Consider the following 23,220-nt stretch of genomic DNA (forward strand, 5'->3'; position numbering starts at 1 on the left):
TTCACCGTATGACAATTTCAGAACATTCATAAAAGCAGCTGCACACTAGAATATCATGAATGAAAGCTTTGGTCAGCACCAAGAGCACATGCCCGAAACCAGTTCAAAAAATGAGAACAAGGTCATCAAAGTAGTAGACATGCATTTTTCCAAGGATCATTTGTAGAATAATGTAGGATACGTCAGCTTCATACAAGATTAATTTAAGTCATATGTACACATAGATATACACATGTATTTAATGAGAAGAGGACTTGGTTGAAGGATCACCGGATCATACAATACACCAGCAAAGTCTTTCGAAAACTGGTCAACTTACACAAACCTTGGAAATATTCACTTTTAAGACTTTTTGTGGGCCCCTTCATGAACACCATTTGGCTTACTGTAACAGTAGCACTCTCAAACTGTAGCTTTTTGTACAACTGGGGACCACACTGTAAAAGCAACAAGTGATTCTTAACAAAAATCTTCCCTCTGGAATGCTCGCCTCAAACAATACTGAATCAAGACAGTCTACAGTTTACACTGTAATTATTCTCAGAACTTAGTCTCATGGTTCGACAATCATCCACAGAGGCCACACAATTTTATTTTTAAGAGTTCATAGGTAATGCCAATAAGAGAGCCAACATTCACAGTAAGTTTTCCACAGATGGCCATAGGTCTTGAATCTCATATCTGACAGCATGACCTCTGGGACACCAAGTCCATACACAGTATATCTATGATGCACATACTGAAGTTCACACCTTTGGGTGGATGCCCACACCTTTGGGTGGATGCCAGAGTGGGTGAAAATGACGAATCTAGTCCCCTTTACTAATGGCACCAATTTGTTCACAAATAGCAAAACATTTAGCATACATATCAAGTATCAACACGGTAGTAGTAAGGGCAAAAGCTAAGTAGTGTCTTGTCGGGGCACTTCATTGTTACCTCACGAATATAAAAGATTCAAATAGTGTGTTAGTCGGAAAAAAGTAACCAACAGATCAAGGCTGATTCAAGATAAGCAGAAATAAATGACATAACTGTGAAAAAAAAACATAGCAGCATCACACAGGCATGTAATCAGTACATCATGAATTGACTAAACACCTATGTGATGTTGCTGATTTTTATAGATCTGACGGCAGTTGTAAAATCCAAAATGGGCTATCAATTTTTATTAAATATTATGTGACCAACACATTGATTTATAATCCAAATGACTTTATACTGAAATTAACACATCTGTGGGACTCAATGTTTGAAGAAAAAATTACCTATTCCTTCAACTGTGATATTCTGAATAATCACTGTATACAATTTTGAATCTCTACTGTTTACTAAACTGATAAGAGGAACCAACACCTTGAGCAAAAACAGACAAAATATCTTTTAAAAAATAGCACCCCTTATTGGTATAAAGTGCCATAATTGCTATTAAAGTTTGAAATTTCTGATTACACTGAATTCAATAACAGAAATGACAAAAGGGATACAAAAGTGACATTTAACTGCCACAGAGGTAATTTCAAACTTCTTGTTGTTGTGGTCTTCAGTCCAGAGACTGGTTTGATGCAGCTCTCTATGCTACTCTATCCTGCGCAAGGTTCTTCATCTCCAAGTACTTACTGCAACCTACATCCTTCTGAATCTGTTTAGTGTATTCATCTCTTGGTCTCCCTCTACGATCTTGACTAGAAGAAGTCAAGTTGTGCCACAAATTTCTATTCTCTCCAATTCTATTCAATACCTCCTCATTAGTTATGTGATCTACCCATCTAATCTTTAGCATTCTTCTGTAGCATCACATTTCGAAAGCTTCTATTCTCTTCTCTTTCAAACTTAACTCCATAGAATTACTTTACACTACAACACTGGCTGGTAACACAGTGCAGCAATGAAGATTGTCACAGAACAAAAATATGTGTTTGTAATGAAAATGTGTGTTTGTAATGTAGTTCAGTGCTTGGATGACAATGGTGAAAACCATTGTTCACTATCAATTAAACTTAGTTCTGGAAAAACAATTTCACTTGCACTCGGCCACATTATTTATGTTGTCGCAGTTTTTAACACATTCCATTATTTTAGGAATATTATAGCCTGGTGATGGGAGTGGAGAGGGGAGGTGGAGATGGCAACTTGAGATAGGTAAAGGGAAGTTGCAACTGCATCAGTCAATCGACTACCTCACTATAAGATAACATAGTATCAATTCTTGATAACTGTACATCTCCTAACATGAGTAATATTGTTTGCGCATGTTCGCGGATTTCTTATACTCTGCGATGTCCAGGAAGTGTGTTAATTCAGCAAATTTTTTCTGTTACATGCATGACGAGTTTATGACAGACTCACAGACATACCATTTCACCAGTCATCAAAAGGCATTTGAATTGTATTTTGAATCAAAGGGATGTGAGAGTAAGTGCTGGGTACCACAGAGCTGCTGCTCATGTTGGTTAGTTGGTTGGTTTAAAAGAGGGGGAGGAGGGAGGAGGAGGGAACAAACTGCTAGGTCATCGGTGCCTTTTTCGACTAAAATAATTCCACAAGGGTGGGAGTAAAATAATCGAGACATAGGAAACACAACTTGAAGAAAGGAGAAAACCACAAGAACGACAGAAGGGCAACAAACACTAAAATGGAAAAAAATCGGACAATAAAACCACAGAGAGACACAAGAAACATGTAGAAGAGACAAAAACAAGAGAACAGATTACCACGGCTGGCTGACCATGAGAGTATAAAGGAGAAACCAGCCACTCCAACACATTAAAACCTCCACCCTGAAAGCACTAGGGTGCAGGACACACAGGGACAAAGGACATGTGCTAAAACTTAGATCAAATGATAAAACCCACCCTCACGAATAAAACGTAAAACTAAAGCTGCTGTTGAGGCATTGGCACCTAACACTGAAGGTTAGGTGCTGGGAAAGTTAAAAGTCCACCGCAGAGTGGCTAAAAGTGGGCAGTCCAGCAAGAGGTGGACGACCGTCATTTGTAAGTCACAGTGACACCGAGGTGGGTCTTTGCGACAGAGGAGGTAACCATGCATTAACCCGATATGGCCAATGCAGAGCCGGCAGACAACAACTGATTTCCTGAGTGAGGACCACATGGAAGACTTCCACACATTCGTAGTCTCCTTAATGACACGCAGTTTGTTGTGCGACTCCCAAAGCCAAAAAACCCTTTAGTATATGACAGAACATTGGTCATTTTCATAGATGCCCACCTCCAAAAGCAGCTTCCATGTAGCCTGGTTGGTTGGTTGGTTGGTTGCCTCGGGGAAGGAGACCAGACAGCGAGGTCATTGGTCTCATCGGATTAGGGAAGGACTGGGAAGGAAGTCGGCCGTGCCCTTTGAAAGGAACCATCCCGGCATTTGCCTGGAGCGATTTAGGGAAATCACGGAAAACCTAAATCAGGATGGGCGGACGCGGGATTGAACCGTCGTCCTCCCGAATGCGAGTCCAGTGTCTAACCACTGCGCCACCTCACTCGGTATCCATGTAGCCTGTTTGGCCAGCCTGTCGGCAGGTTCGTTTTTTTTTTTTTTTTTTTTTTTTTTTGTTTGTGGTTTTAGGGCGCAAAACTTCTATGGTCATTAGCGCCCAGCCCGTGACGTAGAAAACAGGAAAAAAACGAAATTGAAAATCAGCAGCAATGGGAACAAAGTCATAAAATTTGAGAAACTAAAGGCAGAAGGAATGCTTAAAAATCCACTATAGAAAGGGGGTGGTTGTCCCCCAAAAAAAAGCTTCAAATGACTGACGTCATTTCACTGTCACTAATAAACTGTAGAACGCGGTCAGCTGAGCGCGTGTCATCTGCTAAAATCGACGATAGATCAGGCGATAGCTGTAGACGGGAGCGTAACGGATTAAAATAGGGGCATTCAATTAAAAGGTGTCTGACCGTCCACGGCTGAGAGCAGTGGGGACAGAGTGGGGGAGGATCACCGCTTAAAAGATGTCGATGACTAAAAAGACAGTGCCCTATCCGGAGTCTGGCTAAAATTACCTCCTCCCGACGACGCGATCGGGAGGAAGAGGTCCATGCGCAAGGAAGGGCTTTCACTTCCCGCAATTTATTATGGGGAAGTGTTGACCAATGCGCATGCCATAAATGAGCAACTTGGCGACATAAACCGCTCCGTAGATCGGTAAACGGAAGAGACTGAATAGCTGGCCGAGGAAGAGAGACTGCAGCCTTGGCCGCTATATCGGCCGCCTCATTTCCACAGATACCAGCGTGTCCTGGGAGCCAGAGGAACGCCACTGAGACGCCCCCCAGGTGGAGCAAGCGCAGACAGTCCTGAATCCGGTGGACCAGAGGGTGCACAGGGTAAAGAGCTTGGAGACTTAGGAGAGAGCGGAGAGAATCTGAGCAGATTACGTACTGTATCCGCTGATGGCGGCGGATGTAGTGGACAGCCTGGAGAATAGCGTAAAGCTCCGCAGTATAAACCGAACACTGGTCGGGAAGCCGAAAGTGATTTGGGGTGTCGCCAACAATATAGGCACTCCCTACACCTAACGATGTTTTCGAGCCATCGGTGTAAATAAATGTGGCTTCCGTCATTTGTGCACATAGAGCAGCAAATGCCCGACGGTAAACAAGTGTAGGGGTACCATCCTTGGGAAATTGACAAAGGTCTCTGAGCAAGTCGATCCGGGGACGGAGCCAAGGCGGTGCTGTACCCCAAGTTGTCAAGAAGGTTTTAGGAAAGCGGAAGGAGAGAGAATGGAGCAGTTGACGGAAGCGGACTCCCGGGGGTAGTAGGGAGGAGGAGCGGCCTGCATACCCGACATCAAGGGAGGCGTCGAAAAAAAGGTCATGGGCTGGATTAGCAGGCATGGAAGACAAATGGCTAGCATAACGACTCAGAAGGACTGCCCGCCGATTGGATAGTGGAGGTTCAGCAGTCTCAGCATAAAGGCTTTCCACAGGGCTGGTGTAAAAAGCTCCAGACACTAAACGTAATCCACGGTGGTGGATAGAGTCGAGACGCCGAAGAATAGACGGCCGAGCAGAGGAGTAGACTATGCTTCCATAATCCAATTTCGAGCGCATGAAGGCGCGATAGAGGCGGAGAAGGACCACTCGGTCCGCTCCCCAAGAGGTGCCATTCAGGACACGGAGGGTGTTAAGGGAACGCAGACAGCGAGCCGAAAGATAGGAAACGTGGGAGGACCAGCACAGTTTTCTGTCAAACATAAGACCCAAGAATTTAGCGACGTCGGAAAACGGAAGGTTGACAGGACCTAGATGTAAGGAGGGCGGAAGAAACTCCTTACGTCGCCAAAAATTAACACAAACGGTCTTACTGGGTGAGAAACGGAAGCCGGTTTCGATGCTCCACGAGTGGAGGCGATCGAGACATCCTTGAAGACGTCTTTCAAGAAGGCTGGTCCGTTGAGAGCTGTAGTAGATCGCAAAATCGTCCACAAAGAGGGAGCCCGAGACATCAGGAAGGAGACAATCCATAATTGGATTTATGGCAATAGCAAACAGTACAACAATTAGCACGGAGCCCTGTGGTACCCCATTTTCTTGGGAGAAAGTACGGGAGAGAGAAGTGTTCACCCGCACTCGAAATGTGCGCTCTGCCATAAATTCGCGAAGAAAAAGGGGCAGCCGACCTCGAAAGCCCCAAGAGAACAGTGTGCGGAGGATGCCTGTCCTCCAACAGGTATCGTATGCTCTCTCCAGATCAAAAAATATTGCTACCGTTTGGCGTTTCCGGAGGAAATTGTTCATGATATAAGTGGAGAGAGCAACAAGATGGTCAACGGCAGAACGATGTTGTCGGAATCCGCACTGGGCTGGTGTTAAAAGACTGCGGGATTCCAGCCACCAAGCTAAACGGTAATTCACCATACGCTCCAAAACCTTACAGACACTACTCGTGAGAGAAATGGGGCGATAGCTAGAGGGGAGATGTTTGTCCTTTCCAGGTTTCGGAACGGGAACGACAATAGCTTCCCGCCATCGCCTGGGAAAGGTACTGTCGGTCCAAATTCGATTATAAAGGCGAAGGAGGCAACGCAGGCTATGGGTTGATAAATGCAGCAACATTTGGACATGGATACCATCCGGTCCTGGGGCGGAGGAGCGAGAAGAAGAGAGTGCATGTTGGAGTTCGTGCATGGAGAAAACAGTATTGTAGCTTTCGCGATTTTGAGAGGAGAAAGCAAGATGTCACACTTCCGCTGCACGTTTCTTCGGGAGAAACGCTGGTGGGTAATTTGAAGAGCTCGAAATCTCAGCAAAGTGCTGACCCAATGAGTTAGAAATTGCGACGGGGTCCACTAAGGTATCATGCGCGACAGTGAGCCCAGAGACCGGGGAGAAACTAGGCGCGCCTGAGAACCGTCGAAGCCAACTCCAAACTTCCGAGGAGGGAGTGAAGGTGTTAAATGAGCTAATAAAGAATTGCCAGCTTGCCTTCTTGCTATCGCGGATGACGCGACGGCATCGCGCACGGAGCTGCTTATATCGGATACAGTTGGCTAAAGTAGGATGGTGACGGAAAATGCGAAGAGCACGTCGCCGCTCACGTATTGCGTCACGGCATGCCTCGTTCCACCAAGGAACTGGGGGGCGCCGGGGCAATTCGGAGGTGCGTGGTATTGAACGTTCCGCAGCTGTGAGAATAACGTCGGTAAAATGTGTGACCTCATCGTCGACGCTGGGAAAGCGACGGTCATCGAATGTCGCTAGAGACGAAAAAAGTGTCCAATCGGCTTGGGCAAACTTCCAGCGTCGCGAGCGCGTATATGGCAGTTGAGGCTGCAGTCGAAGGACACATGGAAAGTGGTCACTCGAGTGTGTATCATCAAGGGCGAACCATTCGAAGCGCCGGGCTAGCAGAACAGTACCGACCGCAAGGTCCAAATGAGATAAATTTGCCGTGGAGGCAGACAAAAATGTGGGGACCCCAGTGTTGAGGCAGACTAGATCCGCTTGGTGGAAGACGTCTAGCAATAGTGAGCCACGTGGACAAGGATGTGGAGATCCCCAAAGCGGGTGATGGGCATTGAAGTCCCCAACCAGCAAATAGGGGGGTGGAAGCTGATCAAGAAGATGAAGGAGATCAGCTCGTGCCAGTGGTGTAGACGATGGAATGTATACCGTACATAGAGAGAACGTGTATCCAGAAAGGGAAAGACGGACGGCGACAGCTTGGAAGGAACTGTTTAAGGGGATTGGGTGATAATGGAGAGTATCATGGAGCAGAATCATGAGTCCTCCATGGGCTGGAGTGCCTTCAACAGAGGGGAGGTCATATCGGACGGACTGAAAATGAGGGAGAACAAAGCGGTCATGGGGACGCAGCTTTGTTTCCTGAAGACAGAAGATGACCGGCGAGTAGGATCGTAAGAGGATCGACAATTCATCCCGATTGGCGCGAATGCCGCGGATATTCCAGTGGATAATGGACATAGGGTGAACAGAAAATGGAGAAACGTGACCAAGGGTGCTGTCAACTCAACGACTGCTCAGAGCTTGCGACCGACAGCATGGAATGGCATTCAGTCGAAGGCAGAAGATCCTGATCCATAGGTTGGTCAGGAGCAGCTCCTGCCTCCAACGATCGGCCAGTTGACCGGCCACCAGCAGTGCGCCTCGGCGACACGGAAGATGGCCGAGGGCGATTTCCGCCAGATGGTGCTGTAGTTGGGACACGCCTTGGCGGAGAAGGAGAGGAACTGTGTTTCTTCGTAGCCTTCTTGGAGGTATGATGTTTAGATGAAGGAGGAACCGATGGTTGTGAAGTTGCAGTACGTAAAAACTCTTCACGAGAATGCTCTTTTTTCGAAGACTTGGCGTCTGACTTTTGGGCTCGAGATTTAGCAGAACCCGACGAAGGGTGAGCCATAGAGTGGGCAGGCGAAAGTGGTGAGGTTGAACGGGCGATCTTTGCGCTGGCCGATCTGACGACCGTGGTACTAAATGTGAGGTCGCAAGTCTGCGTGGCCGCCTCCTTTGTTGGCCGAGGAGAAGCAAGGACAGTGCTGTATTTTCCTTTCTGAGGCACGGTGGGCTGTCGACTGGCGAGTAACTTTCGAGCAGCAAAGGTCGACACCTTTTCCTTCACTCTTATTTCCTGGATGAGCTTTTCATCCTTAAAAACGGGGCAATCTCGAGAGGAAGCAGCGTGGTCACCCATACAGTTGATGCAGTGAGGGGATGGAGGTGGACAAGCACCCTCATGGGCATCCTTGCCACACGTAACACATTTGGCCGGATTGGAACAGGACTGGCTGGTGTGATTGAACTGCTGACATCGATAGCAACGCGTAGGGTTTGGGACATAAGGGCGAACGGAAATTATCTCATAGCCTGCTTTGATTTCTGATGGGAGTTGAACTTTGTCAAATGTCAAGAAGACAGTGCGGGTTGGAATGATGTTCGAGTCAACCCTTTTCATAACCCGATGAACAGCGGTGACGCCCTGGTCAGACAGGTAGTGCTGAATTTCTTCGTCAGACAATCCATCGAGGGAGCGTGTATAAACGACTCCACGCGAGGAATTTAAGGTACGGTGCGGTTCCACCCGGACAGGGAAGGTGTGGAGCAGAGAAGTACGCAGCAATTTTTGAGCCTGGAGGGCACTGTGTGTTTCTAACAACAGGGTACCATTCCGTAATCTGGAACAAGACTTTACAGGACCCGCAATTGCGTCGACACCTTTCTGAATAATGAAAGGGTTGACCGTGGAAAAGTCGTGACCTTCGTCAGACCGAGAAACAACAAGGAACTGTGGCAACGATGGAAGAACCGTCTGTGGCTGAGACTCAGTGAACTTACGTTTGTGAGCAGACATAGTGGAAGGTGAGGAAACCATTGCGGAAGAATCCCCCATGATTACCGGCGTCTCCGATGGCGCGCTCCTCCCTTGTGGGGGCCCTCACCGAGGGCACTCCCGCCTTAGGTGATTGTTCACACCTCAGGTCACACCTCCCGACAAACGGACGGAGGGACCAATCGGCACTTTCGGAAGGTATCAGCTCGGGTAATCACCCCTCCCTGGGCCTGGCCTTTACCAGGGGGTACATACGTGTCCTACCTGTCTACCCGGGGCGGGGAATTACGCGTTACCCCGTCACCGGCTACGCATGGAAGTGCGTGGGTCGGCCTTCAGACACGCACAGGGAGGAAGAAAGAGAAAGGGAAAGGAAAGAAGAGGGGGTCTCAAACGCCACAGCGGAGAAAAGGGTAAAGAGAAGAGGTAAGGAAAAGAGAAGGACAAAGGAAGGAAGAAGACATACAAGCAAGGAAGAAGAAGAATGCGGTACATTTACAAGCGTCCGTCTCCGGACGTAGGCGCAAACCATACTCCCAGAGGGGGAGAAAGTGAAGGAAAGAGCCAGAGGTGAGGGGGGGGGGGGCGGGGGGGGGGGGTGAAGACAGGGGATGGGGAAGGATGCGGAAAGGGAAGGTATGCAGCCCGGAAAGGAAGGAAGGCCACATTAGCTCGGGGCCCCGTGCTCGCTACGCACGTATCCACAAAAGAGTTGTGGATCCCCTGGGGGGGGCAGGTTCGTTGCCTGTGATTCCAACGTGTCCTGGGGTCCACACAAACATCACTAAATGACGGGACCATTCCAGGGCATAGATGGACTCTAAATGGATGCTACCAAAGAACGGCGAGGGTAGCACTGCTCGATAGCTGGTACGCTGCTCAAGGAGTCAGTATACAGGAGAAATGACTTGCCAGGGCAAGAACTGATGTGATCAAGAGCAGTGAAAACACTGCAGCCACCTGGCAAGGAGTGCTGTTCAATATGTCCTCCATCAACATACGCAATGCCTACAAGACCATCAGCCATTGAGCCATCGATGTAAACCACTTCATGGCCCTGGTACATGTCGAGAACCGAGAGGAAGTGATAGCGGAGATCCGCAGGTTTAACGGAGTCCTTAGGGCCATGTGAAAGGTCCAGAAGAATCTGCAGCCTAGGCATACACCATGGAGGTATACGTTAATGGACCACAAGGAGAGGTGGTAGCGGGAAGAAATCCAGTTCTGACAGAAGGGACCGGGCGCGAACCGCAATCATAAGCCCTGACCTGGGCCACCAATGCGGGAGATGAACCGCATTGATTGGGAAAAGGAGACGGTAATTCAGATGCACAGGAGAACTACAAATGTGTGCAACGTAACTGGCGAGCAGTTGTGCATGCCTAACCTTCAATGGAGGGACTCCGGCCTCTACCAGGACACTGGTCACTGGACTCATTCTAAAAGCTCCCGTCACTAAGCGAACACCACGATGGTGCACTGGTTCAAGTGAACACATTGCTGAGGGTGCCGCCAAACCGTAAACCAGACTCCCATAGCCAAGGCAGGATTGAACAAGGCCTCTGTAGAGATGCAAAAGTGTAGGGTGATCTGCACCCCAGTTGGTGTTGCTCAGGCAACGGAGGGCATTGAGGTGCTGCCAGCACTGCCACTTAAGCTGATGAAAGTGAGGTAGCCAAGTCAATTGGGCACTGAAAACCAGTCTAAAGAATCAATATGCCTCCTCTACAGGGAGTGTATTGTCATTAAGATACAGTTCTGGTTCTGGATGAATGGTGCGATGCCGACAGAAATGCATGAAACATGACTTCACGGCTGAAAACTGGAAGCCATGGGCTTGAGCCCATGACTGCGCCTTGTGAATGGCTCCCTGCAGGCGCTGCTCAGCAACACCGGTACTGGAGGAGCAGTACGAAATGCAGTCATCCACATACAGAGAAGGTGAGACCGACAGTCCTACAGCTGCTGCCACACCGTTAATAGCCACTAAAAATAGAAAGACACTCAATACAGAGCCCTGCGGAATGTCATTCTCATGAATACAGGGGGAACTAATTATAGGAGGCACTGAATTGGACATGGAAAGTACGGAGCGACAGGAAGTTTTGGATAAAAACTGGGAGCGGACTGAGGAGACCCCACTCATACAATGTGGCAAGGATATGACAACGCCAATTCGTGTCGTATACTTTACATAAGTAAAAGAAAAAAACGGCAACCAGATGGCATCTTGAAAAGGCCGTTTGGATGGCAGACTTGAGGGACACAAGATTATCAGTGGTAGAGCGACCACGGTGGAAGCCACCCTGACATGGAGCCAGTAGGCCACGTGACTCCAGGACCCAACCAAACCACCGACACGCCATACGTTCCAGCAGCTTACAAAGAAAGTTGGTGAGGCTGATAGGCTGGTAGCTGTCCACATCAAGTGGGTTTTGACTGGGTGTTAGCACCGGAATGATGGTGCTCTCCCACCATTGAAATGGAAAGACACCATCACACCAGATCCAGTTGAAGATGACGAGGAGATGTCACTTGTAGTCATACGAGAGATGTTTAATCATCTGACTGTGGATTCGATCCGGTCCAGGAGCTGTGCCGGGGCAATGTGCAAGGGCGCTGAGGTGCTCCCACTCTGTAAATGGGGCATTATAGGGTTCACTGTGGCACGTAGTGAACGAAACTTTCTTTTCCATCCGCCGTTTGAGGGTGCGAATGGCTGGGGGGTTGTTCTTCGACACAGAGGCTCAAGCATAGTGCTCAGCAATTGCGTTTGCGTAGGCAGATAACATGCCATTGAATGTTAATGCCAGTGACACCTGTCAGAGTCTGGTACCCACAAAAACATCTGACCTTCGTCCAGACTTGCAAAGGTGACGTATGGCACCCAATGGTCAACACGTATCTCTCCCAACACTCCTATTTCCGTCATTTTAAAAGCTGGCGAACACGGGCACGGAGCCACTTAAAGGCTATTAGGTACTCTAGGGAAGTGCTGTAGAGCTTGTTGACGCTCTTTACTTGCCTCAGCGACTTCTGGCGACCACTAAGGGACTGGCTTTTGCTGGGGGCACACTGAAGAAGAGAGATCTAGGTCCTCAGTGGACGCCAGAATCTCCACTTCATCCTCAGACACAGAGCTTGTAGGTAGTGATGGTGTGGGTGCCACCACAGTGCATTGGTTCTTGGGGGTTGTTTTCTTTTTAGGTTTCTCTCACTGCTCCATAGGTTTGTCCGGCTGGGAGGGCTTCACTTATTCAGTCTCAGGGAATGAGGAGGAACATGAAGCCCTATGACCAGCTACCTGTGGTTGCTTCAGCCACTGGCGGGAACCTGGCAAGGGGGTGATCCAAGGGATCCCTTCCTGTTGAGAGGAGCCGAAGAAGACTTACGCTTCTCTGGCTGGCAAGTGGGGACCGACGTCCCCCATGGTTGGGGGCAGGGAGGGGGAGTGTTGCTCCTGAAGTAGGTTGTGCAGGAGCAATAGGGAGGGAAGTGCCCCTAACCATAAAGGGAGCAGGTGGAGTCTGACGGCTCAGAGCCAACTGTACACGGTGGAACGGACGACAGTAGACCGATGTCATAGCGGCAGCGTAGTTTGACATCATATGCGCAGGATGTATCCTCTCATATTTTCTCTTAGCCTCAGTGCAGGTCAGTCGGTCCAGGGTCTTTTATTCCAGTACGTTTCTTTCTTTCTGGCAAATCCTGCAGTCTGGCAAACAAAGCGAATGGTGCTCTCTGCAGTTGACACAGATGGGAGGTGGGGCACAGGGAGTATCGGGATGTGGAGGACATCCACAATTCGGATAGGTGATGCTGGAAGTACAGCAGGAAGACATATGACATAACTTCCAGCACTTAAAGAACTGCATTGGGGGAGGGACATATAGCTTTACATCACAGCAGTAGACCATCACCTTGACCTTCTCAGATATGTCACCCTCGAAGGCCAAGATGACGGCGCCATTGGCAACCTGATTATCCCTCGGACCTTGGTGGATGCGCCGGACGAAACAGACACCTCACTGCTCTAAATTGGTGTGCAGCTCATCATAAGATTGCAAAAGAAGGTCCCTGTGAAATGTGATACCCTGGACCATATTTAAGTTCTTATGAGGCGTGATGGAAACGGGAACATCCCCCAGCTTGTCACAAGCGAGTAGCGCCCGTGACTGGGCAGATGCCGTTTTGATCAAGACCAACCCTGACCGCATTTTGGACAAGCCCTCCACCTCCCCAAAATTGTCCTCTAAATGCTCCACAAAAAACTGAGGTTTTATTGACAAAAAAGATTCCCCATTAACTCTCGTACATACGAGGTACCGGGGTGAATAAGCTTCGCTGACATCCTTATCCTGGTGTTCCTCCCATGGTGCGGCCAGGGGGGGGGGAGGATGATTTGGGGTCATATTTCACAGCATTGAAGTTAGACCGTGACCGCTTAGAGACTGCTGGTGTTTGACCACCAGCAAGAGATGATGTACTACACTTCATGGCGTGTCATCCGCCCTGATGCCACCCATTCCAAACAGGGGCCCTCCCCACGGGCGCCACCCAGCCACAGCAAAGGCCACCTGGCGGCATGGCCATTGCCAGGAGTCTGGATGCTCCGGGGCGACTGGCATGTACTCCTCAGCATACGTGGGGTGTTAACAGTGCAGGCATCAGCAGAGCAATCCCTGTGTGGTCAGGCGGCTACAACCAAGAGGGTACATGGCAGACCCACCACGACGGACTGGCTATCATGCTGGCTATCAGGCACAAATGAGCTAAGAAGTACATTGTAGTTGACAGCACAGATAGCAGTACTGCATAGAGGATGGAGGAAAACACACCCAGGAGGGTGACCTCACCCAACAGCTGGAGAATGAGTGGAAGTGCAGATCCACATTGACAAAGGACGTGGGAGGTCTCGGCGCATTATGGACACTATGCACCACATAAGGTGCCCTTCCCCAATTAACTCGCTCTTCAGGAAAATTTTGAAAAATGGAGGTCAAACCCTACAGGGGGCCATTACATAAAGGCCAATACACGTGAGACTTGTTTTAGTCGCCTCTTACAACAGGCAGGAATACCTTGGGCCTATTCTAACCCCTGGACCCACAGTGGGAGGGGGGGGGGGGGGTGCTCATGTTGGTTCTGCTACTTAAGAGGCTGGTTGTATCCCACAGCGATTGTCACAAACAGCTTTCAACAATCTTATAAGAGATCTAAATCTATCAGGGACCCAAGCAGAATTACTTGGGTCTTATCTTCAAGAAAAGAACCTGTTAAAAAAACCACATCCTAGTATTACATTCCATAAACGATAGCTTTGCCTTTCCACTTTTCTCTTAATAACAGGGAGTGTGGTATACTGTAACGACATAAAAGGACTGCTTACAAAATTTTGGACAATTCACAATTCGAAAGAATAGCACCTATTTAAAGATTCCTCAAACAGTAGTCTCAAAGCTATTCTCTTACATAATGGAAATGAGAAACCTTTGATACCAGAGGCCCATTCCATTTAGTTAAAGGAAACCTATGAGACCACTAGACTTACTCTGTTCTGGGACTTCTGAGAATCCAGACTGCTTACACAAAATATTGCTCTTCCTTGTATCACTGGGACAGTAGGACCAGGAAAGACCATTATGTAGTCAAAGAGTAGCCTTTTAGACACACATTCAATCCCAGTGAAAAAAAAGTGTCACATGAACCCCTTGTTGACAAATACAATGTGCTGTCACCACTACTCCATCTTAAGTTAGGCTTTACAAAAAATTTTGTGAAAGCAATGGACAAAGCTGGCCAGGATTTTCAATTTCATTCCTTAAAATTCCTGTAATTAGTATTGCAAAAATTACAGAAGGAATTTTCATTGGGTGTCAGATCTATGACTCAAAAGATATTACCTTCGAACAGTTGCTGACACATACTAAGAAGTCAAAACCTAATGTCTGAGAATTACAGGAAACTGACAGAACCCATATTGGACTGTTACATACCTATAAGCTATGACATGTCTCTGAAATTACATTTCCCTCATTTCTATTTGGATTTCTTCCAACCTAAGCTTGGAGATGTGAATGATAAATGTGGTGAGTCATTTCACCAATGCATCGCTGCCATGGAAAGACTATATAAGGGAAGGTGTTCACCAAACCTTTTGGCAGGGTACTGCTAGACACACTTACAAAGAGTTTCACTATCTAACCACAAACAGAAAGTTTCTAGGAGAAGTTTCTAACTTGTCAGTATATTTCAAGCTTTATTCAGCTTTCTCATTCTATTTTAATTTTATTTTATGTTTTGTAATACAAATAATTACTCTTGTATCTAAAAACAAAGATGATGTAACTTACCAAACGAAAGCGTTGGTATATTGATACACACACACACACACACACACACACACACACACACACACACACACAAAATTCAAGCTTTCACAACCCACGGTTGCTTCATCAGGAAAGAGGGAAGGAGAGGAAAAGACAAAAGGATGTGGGTTTTAAGGGAGAGGGTAAGGAGTCATTCCAATCCCGGGAGCGGAAAGACTTACCTTAGGGGGAAAAAAGGACAGGTATACACTCGCGCACACACACACACACACACACATATCCATCCGCACATATACAGACACAAGCAGACATATGTAAAGGCAAAGAGTTTGGGCAGTAATCTGCTGAAAGAAAGAGAGTGACCAAAGTGATTTGAAATCTCATTCATTAAATCTTCAAAAAGTATACAAGGTGCAGAAGTGTGTCTGCAGATTTTGCAAAGTAAAGAGTTATTGACAATAAAAAAAAAAAAAAAAAACGCTTTTCATTTTCCTCTATGACTCTGAATCCTTATTCTCTCTGCCTCATTTACTTGTAGAACTTGCCTTACAAAGACAGGGTGATTATGCTATACAATTCTTTTGTTGGATAATTACCCGTGAAAATGCTTGGAATTGCATTTCTTCTGATTGTGCGCAGTATTTTGGTCGTTGGCCCAATTATATCCAGGAAGAAACCCAGAAGAGAGGATGACATAGCCATGAAACACAATAAAATAACGGTCCTCATCAAATTAGCTATTTCTTGATTCATACACCGTGGTGCTAGAAAGAAAAAGAAAAATAATTCCCTTCTGTTTAAAATGAAATTAAATGACACTAGGAATCAAATACTACTGGAAACATACTCTCTTTCTGAGGGTAATACTGAATAGTTACAGGTGGTGAAAATTCACTGAATGTGTAGTCTCGCTCCGGTTCACTTGGATAATCAGCACTGAAAAACTGATACACAGCTAAATGAGGAGAACAGATACTGCCTCGAATTCTAAACCATCCGAGCTGAGCAAGAGAAGTGCAAGTCAAAGCAATTGTAGCCATGTGAAAAAAGGCTGCAACAAAATTCCTTTCTTGGTCCTTTGGCAATGACCATCTCTGACGTGGAAAACAATTTTGATTGTGCATTTCCAAAACTTAAATCTGAAACAAATAAAAAAAACCTTCTGTAATTTGATAGTGTGTAATTGAGAAATAGTAAATGGAAATAAGTCACATGGAATTTTAGTATTAATAAAAGATAAACATGCCAACTGAAAATGAAGTGACTATAGCTTAAAAAACAAGCATCTGTTTAAGGAAATAATTTAACTATGACTTATTATGGTCCTTCGTAACTTATTACTTACTTCTCACTACTATAAAGTGGTATAGAATTATTGATTTTTTTTTATTTTAAAAAAGTAGAAGATGAGCAACACAATTACGTCTTCCTGTTCACAGCCATAGATCACTTTGAAAAAAGAAAAAATTACAATGTGCTCATTCCCATTTCAAATACATTTTAAGAAAAAAAAAGAAAGAAACTTATGCACCATCAACTAATTATCTGAATGGAATGGAATCGGTTGATATGATTAATATGTACAGACAAATAAACAATTACTATTTCAGAACAATTGGACGATTCATTTGACATAAAGAGCACCGCAAACTGAGTAAATCAATAATCCGTATGTAACCTTTGCCCTTACGCAGGCAGTTATTCGGCTTGGCGCTGATAGAGTTTTTGTCTGTATATTACATCACATCTACCGATTTCCACCCGATTCGGATAATTCCTTCATGGTGCGTCTCTCTCCCCCCCCCCCCCCCTACTTTTTCTTCTTTTTGTCTTAGAGTGAATGTCCAGACACCTACCAAAAGTCAACTATTACACCACCAGTAATATACCTCACCACAATTTCCTGGTTAATCTCCCATACGTAGGGTCAACGGTCATACAAAACTATTAGAGAGCCATCACTACCACCTTTGACTGCTAAAACTATTTACTCACAAAATTCACCATTGTATTTTGGCCTTTTATTGATTTCCAACTGGAGTACAGCAAAATGTTTTGGTTGCCATCAGAAAGTTGAAAATGTGTTCTGGTTCAATGTTACTTAGGTAAAAGCTACCTTGTGTCACATTCTCTACATTTTTTTAATGATTTATGTACAATATATGTACCTAATATGCACCAAAATACTTGTCAGAGATTTGGCTATTATCTAATATAGCTTTTCTGAATCTACTTTTACCTTTCATAACAAAAAAAGGCATTAAATACAATGCAAACATATCTGTGTATGTTACACATCAGTATGTTGTCACAACCTTGATTTTGCATACACATTCACTGGGTATGTCAATGCTCAACCAAATTGTTGCCTTCCAACCTAACCTATATGCTACAAATTAGTCTGTTCCAACAATCAATAATTCAGATGGAGCACTATCACACACTAGCTATTAATTTATGCAATAGATGCATACAATTTTGATATACAGGGCGTTACAAAAAGGTATGGCCAAACTTTCAGGAAACATTCCTCACACACAAAGAAAGAAAATATGTTATGTGGACATGTGTCCGGAAATGCTTACTTTCCATGTTAGGGCTCATTTTATTACTTTTCTTCAAATCACATTAATCATGGAATGGAAACACACAGCAACAGAACGTACCAGCGTGACTTCAAAAACTTTGTTACAGGAAATGTTCAAAATGTCCTCTGTTAGCGAGGATACATGCATCCACCCTCCGTCGCATGAAATCCCTGATGCGCTGATGCAGCCCTGGAGAATGGCGTATTGTATCACAGCCATCCACAATACGAGCACGAAGAGTCTCTACATTTGGTACCGGGGTTGCGTAGACAAGAGCTATCAAATGCCCCCATAAATGAAAGTCAAGAGGGTTGAGGTCAGGAGAGCGTGGAGGTCATGGGATTGGTCCGCCTCTATCAATCCATCACTCACCGAATCTGTTGTTGAGAAGCGTACGAACACTTCAACTGAAATGTGCAGGAGTTCCATCGTGCATGAACCACACGTTGTGTCCTACTTGTAAAGGCACATGTTCTAGCAGCACAGGTAGAGTATCCCGTATGAAATCATAACGTGCTCCATTGAGCGTAGGTGACTGACGAAACTAAAATGAGCTCCAACATGGAAATTAAGCGTTTCCGGACACATGTCCACATAAAATCTTTTCTTTATTTGTATGTGAGGAAAGTTTCCTGAAAGTTTGGCCGTACCTTTTTGTAACACCCTGTATATACTACTACGTCGTCGTCCTGTCTCATGTTAATTAATGCCTTTTCCTTTAATTTCTTTCAGCAGCTGTTCATTAGAATTTCTTTCAGCTCATGGTGTTTTTATAGCTTTTCTCCACATTCACATCTCTCTTGCTACTTTTTTCCCATTTCTCAATTCCCCAGAGTCCATCTTGCACAAAAATAGTTTAAAATGCCCCAAATAAATCTCTTGATGAATTTCCTTCTTGTTTCTCACCCTTTTTTATTGGGTGCATTGCACTTTCTATAAATAAATATGGAGAAAGCATAGCATTTTCAGCCCCCCGAGATTCTTACTGTAGCCCCTTGTTAGTGCCACTGGTATCTATTTCTGTACTCTAGTTTCTAAACTGACTCAATCTTTTCTCTCTCCAATTAATTTCAATTTATTTAGTTTTTCAAAGAGTATCTTCTTGTCCACTATATCAAAAGCCTTTTTCTAGATCAATAAATGCAGCACGTTTTTCCCGTAGATTTCAATCCATCTTTCTAAGACCATTCATAAAGCAATTACAGGCTCCCTGGTTCCTTCTCCTTTCCTAAATCCAAATTCGTCTTCTCCTATATGTGGCTTAGAATCGCAAGATTCTATAATTTGAAAAATCATCAATATTTTTCTTCTCAGCTACATGTACACAGGTTAAAGACAAAAAATATAAATATAAAACTGTGATATCCTGAAACATTTTACTGTACTCACTTTAAAGTGTCTAAACAACCAAAGTGTAATATTGGATAGGATGGAGAAATAGTTTTAACAACCAAAGGCAACATTTGTGTTTAGAATAAGCACTCTTAGCACACACAACATCTAATTATGTCTATAATAAATAAGCACTTTTTAAAATGGTATTATTTAGTCATTTTGTATCCAAAATCGCATTTTTTTTTCCACACATACCTGTCACTTAGATCTGAATACATCACAGACTTCCCAGATATTCAAGCCATTTTCCATATACTGGGAATCCTAGGCTTTCACTGAATTTGCATTTCTATTTGGCATCCCAGAATTAAAAGTTTCAACCTGCCTATGTATTGATAGCACTATTTTATTTCCTTACAGATTTTACGATTCTTAACAGTTAATTATAGGCAGACAACGTACCATTGACACTCAAAAAATTAAAATATTGTTGACTTCACAATCGATAAACAAATGTTGCACTCATGACATTATTGATGGATATGGTGCAACTATGTTACAATGTACACACTCATAGTTTCAACTGACACAGCTGCATGGTACAATAACAGAGTTACAAAAACAGTAACTATACTAAGTTTTCAGTATCATTGCGGCCATGAAGATGGTACCCACAGTTCCTGTACAGATATGTCTGTTACCTTTCTTATTACTATATTAGCTAAATAACTACATCATCAAAATACCAAGCCATGGCTGTAAATAAACAAGGTTTGTACTGGCGCAAAAAGCCGTGACTAGGATGTCTTAACTGAATGGTACTGACGATCTCCTTCGTCAAAACCTCTAGTGAATTATCGTACAAGCTATGGGCACTGACGTTTATATACTAAACAAATTTAATAGCATGGTCATCTGAATCCTTGAATGCCACTACATACAGTCTTTTTCCAGCCACTTTAACTGCAAGCGTATACCTGATCCCTACAACACAAACATACTATCATTAAAATTTCTATGGAATTACGTCCTTATGTTAAGAGTTATTTACAGTTCATTAAGAAGTGTCTACATTTTATGAAGGTTGTATTGCTTTTGACGTATATCTGACAGCGTAGTTACCTGCGGCTAATGTCACGTAAATCACTTATTCCCTACCGAAAATGTCATTCATGGCTTCTTATTACTAGCATAGCCAAGTTCGAAATCTTTTAACATGGCAAAATGACAATGTATTGAGAAACAATTTTTATATGTCATTCACTCAGCTGCTTTTCTTCCGTGTTTCTGAGCCTGAGCCCTGAAGTATAACCACATCTACGGTACCAACATTCAGACAACAAATACTTTGGATAAGGGTGGTGTGTATTTGACTGTGTTACACTTTAGTTGCCAGGCCCTCTGAATTTTTGGTTGGTCTCCCAATTGTTTTTTTAAATATCCCAGAAAATATGTGATTATTGTCAACCTTCCGAAGTTGTCCAGTGTTACATAAGCGAAAAAAAGTAAAACAACAGTCATTAGCATGCAGGAACGGAGTATGTGGCATACTAAACACTAAACAGTGCATTTTCCTTGGCGCGAAGCATGCAAGAGGTCGAAGAACGACAAATTTTATTTTTTGGGTACAGGTTTCTGCTCTACTATTGATTAATTTATTCGTAGCGATTACAAAATTATACAACGAACTCATTTCGGTGGTTTTTGCCATTCTAAATCGTATGTGTGTAGATGGTATAATATTTAGGGATCAGTTGAGAATGGGATACAATCGCGGAGGTAAATAAGGGAGGTTGCATTACGTCACAAACTTGAAGCCGATGTTCGCTATCTTAACTAGCCCAAACCACTAGGTTCACCGCATTCATACCCCCATACATATAGTCTACGCCCCAGTAGTTGAATGCAGTGGCTGAGTGGAACGTCCCCGAGACGTCACTCTGAGACGTATTGCTAGAGCAAATACGCAGTCAAGCAGAGGAAAACGTTCGAAATTGCTTTCCTGACATTATGTAATTCATGCAAGCTCTATAATTTTAGTATTTAAAACTGTTGTTGCACGCACACGACATAAATAATGAACAAGAAGCACTCGTAATTAGTAGTCTGCTAGCGTTTTGGGCTTTTTAAAATGGCGTCCACTCTGGCTTCAAAACAACGTGCAGCACAAGTCTGGGGTGCCACGTCCCATCTGTTTGTACCTACATGGATAAAATCCCTCAGCTTTGACCAATGATTTCATAGTTTACTCATAAGGCCCGTCCGCACGCAACAACCTGTCTGCGCAAATGTCTGTGCACATCACATCTGCGCAGACAGATCGTTGCGTGTGGACAGGAGATTTGCACCGACATGAGGTGTGTGCAAACCTGGAAGTTGGAGTTGGAGGTTTGAGCGAATTGTCTCAAATCTGTGGGTTCAAACCACATCGTGGACAGGATATCGCCGCAAATCTGGAGCGAAAAAGGTGCTTGTTAATTCTAGTGTTTGTCTTTGTGCGCAAGGAGCATTAAAATTGCTGACGCTCGTCAGTGTTCTAGACAGTTTATTAGTGAATTCATTGAGTTTTATAGAAATGACCCATGTTTGTGGAAGATTAAAAGTAAAGAGTACAGTGACAGGAACAAAAAGACAGCTGCATACAATGCATTAACTGAAAAATTACGAGAAGTTGACACACCGGCGAACTGAGAAACGGTAATAATAAAAATCGTTGTGGACTGTTTACTGTAAATAATTATCAAAAGTTCAAAAATCTCGAAGATCTGGTGTTGGAGTGGATGAAATATACCAGCCAAGTTTGTGGTATTTTGTGATTCAAACACGTCTAAAACAGCAAAAATATTGTGATTCTTCATCAGCAAAAATATTATTTGTAACTTGACAGAATTAATGTACTTGACTTGCCTTCATGAACTCATCCTTCAGGACAGCGTAAATAGCTTCACTTGTGTTGGGTATAATTTCACTCAATGCTTGTTTAGAAATTGCAGTTGAAAATTTAAAGTCCTTATAGCTCCTTCCTGTTGCCAGGAATCTTAATGTCACCGTCAGCCGTTCATGGAGAGAAATTGCTCTTCTCATTCAAGTATTATTTCGTATAATATGAGAGGTTACGAGCGTTAAGAGACAATTATAAGTTTCGACATCCATCTGTAAATAATTAGGCCAGTCGTTAGGGTGGCCCTGCAACTCTCGCAGTAAATGTACGTGCGAAAAATGCTTTCGCTTTAGCAGCCACTATGTATAGCATTTTGATCGCTCTCTCTGTTTCCTGCGTTTTGTCTGAATGTTTTTGGAACACAAGTTGCGAACACAGACCACAACAGAATTTCTTCAATTCCTAAATTTCAAAATAAATTAATTAAACTTCTGACGTTTTCGGCCAGCGTACTCGCTTGCCACTGATATTTCTTTTCTACACCGACTGTGACCGACAGATGGCAGGAGAGTAGTAGATTGGAATTCGTGTCTTGTGAACAGAACACATATGCAGCGATCTTTTGCATGTACAGACATCTGCGCAGACAGATCGTTGCGTGTGGACCGGCCTATAAATATTAATGTGTCTATTTTCGCGTCACAGATAATAAATCGATTGTCTTCTAAGCCGCGGCGTCATCATTGTAAATTGAAAGAAATGAATGTGTTTTCAAAAGTCAGGGACAGACGTTGTATACGTATTTTGTCGCTTGTATTAATTTAAATATTTTGTTCGTTCCAATACATTCGCTACTTATTTTCATCCTTAGTGAGTTAGAGATTTTTGGAAGAATTGTTTTTTCATTCTATACAATTTTTACTTTTTGGTTTTTGTTTGTAGGAATAGGTTTACCTATCTTAACTGCAGTATGGGATACAAATTTTATAGTTGCCACTGGTTTTCGCCTTCGCTTCCACTATATATTATTCTGTTAATACTAGTACTGTCGAAGGCGAAAAGGCTGACATACGAAAAATTTGTATCCCGTACTTCAGTTGGAAGTATGTAGGTCAACTGAAGAATAGGATACATTCCTATTCTTCATACGGCTCAGAAGACAATCGATTTATTATCTGTGACTCGAAAATAGACACATTAATATTTATAGCCCGGTCCACACACAACGATCTGTCTGCGCAGATGTCTGTACATGCAAAAGATCGCTGCATGTGTG

General features: G+C 44.3%; 1 protein-coding gene across 3 annotated transcripts in view; it reads right to left on the bottom strand.

Annotated features, from left to right (window-relative positions):
• LOC124595761 (transmembrane protein 127-like) overlaps positions 1–20,354 on the bottom strand; it is a 39,498-nt gene extending 19,144 nt beyond the window's left edge. Inside the window, exons 1-4 of one of the 3 annotated variants that reach the window (XM_047134648.1) lie at positions 20,186–20,354; positions 20,041–20,047; positions 15,988–16,279; positions 15,737–15,904 (exon numbers count right to left, since the gene is read on the bottom strand). In XM_047134648.1, coding sequence (XP_046990604.1) covers positions 15,737–15,904; positions 15,988–16,264 — 445 coding nt within the window. In that variant the 5' untranslated portion in view covers positions 16,265–16,279; positions 20,041–20,047; positions 20,186–20,354. Of the gene's footprint in view, positions 1–15,736; positions 15,905–15,987; positions 16,280–19,318; positions 19,964–20,040; positions 20,048–20,185 lie in introns of those variants that run through there. The other 2 variants (XM_047134644.1, XM_047134657.1) reach the window with 2 other exon arrangements.
• Positions 20,355–23,220: the final 2,866 nt, after the last annotated feature.

Source organism: Schistocerca americana, chromosome 1 (assembly GCF_021461395.2).
Source record: "Schistocerca americana isolate TAMUIC-IGC-003095 chromosome 1, iqSchAmer2.1, whole genome shotgun sequence".
Taxonomy (NCBI): Eukaryota; Metazoa; Arthropoda; class Insecta; order Orthoptera; family Acrididae; genus Schistocerca; species Schistocerca americana.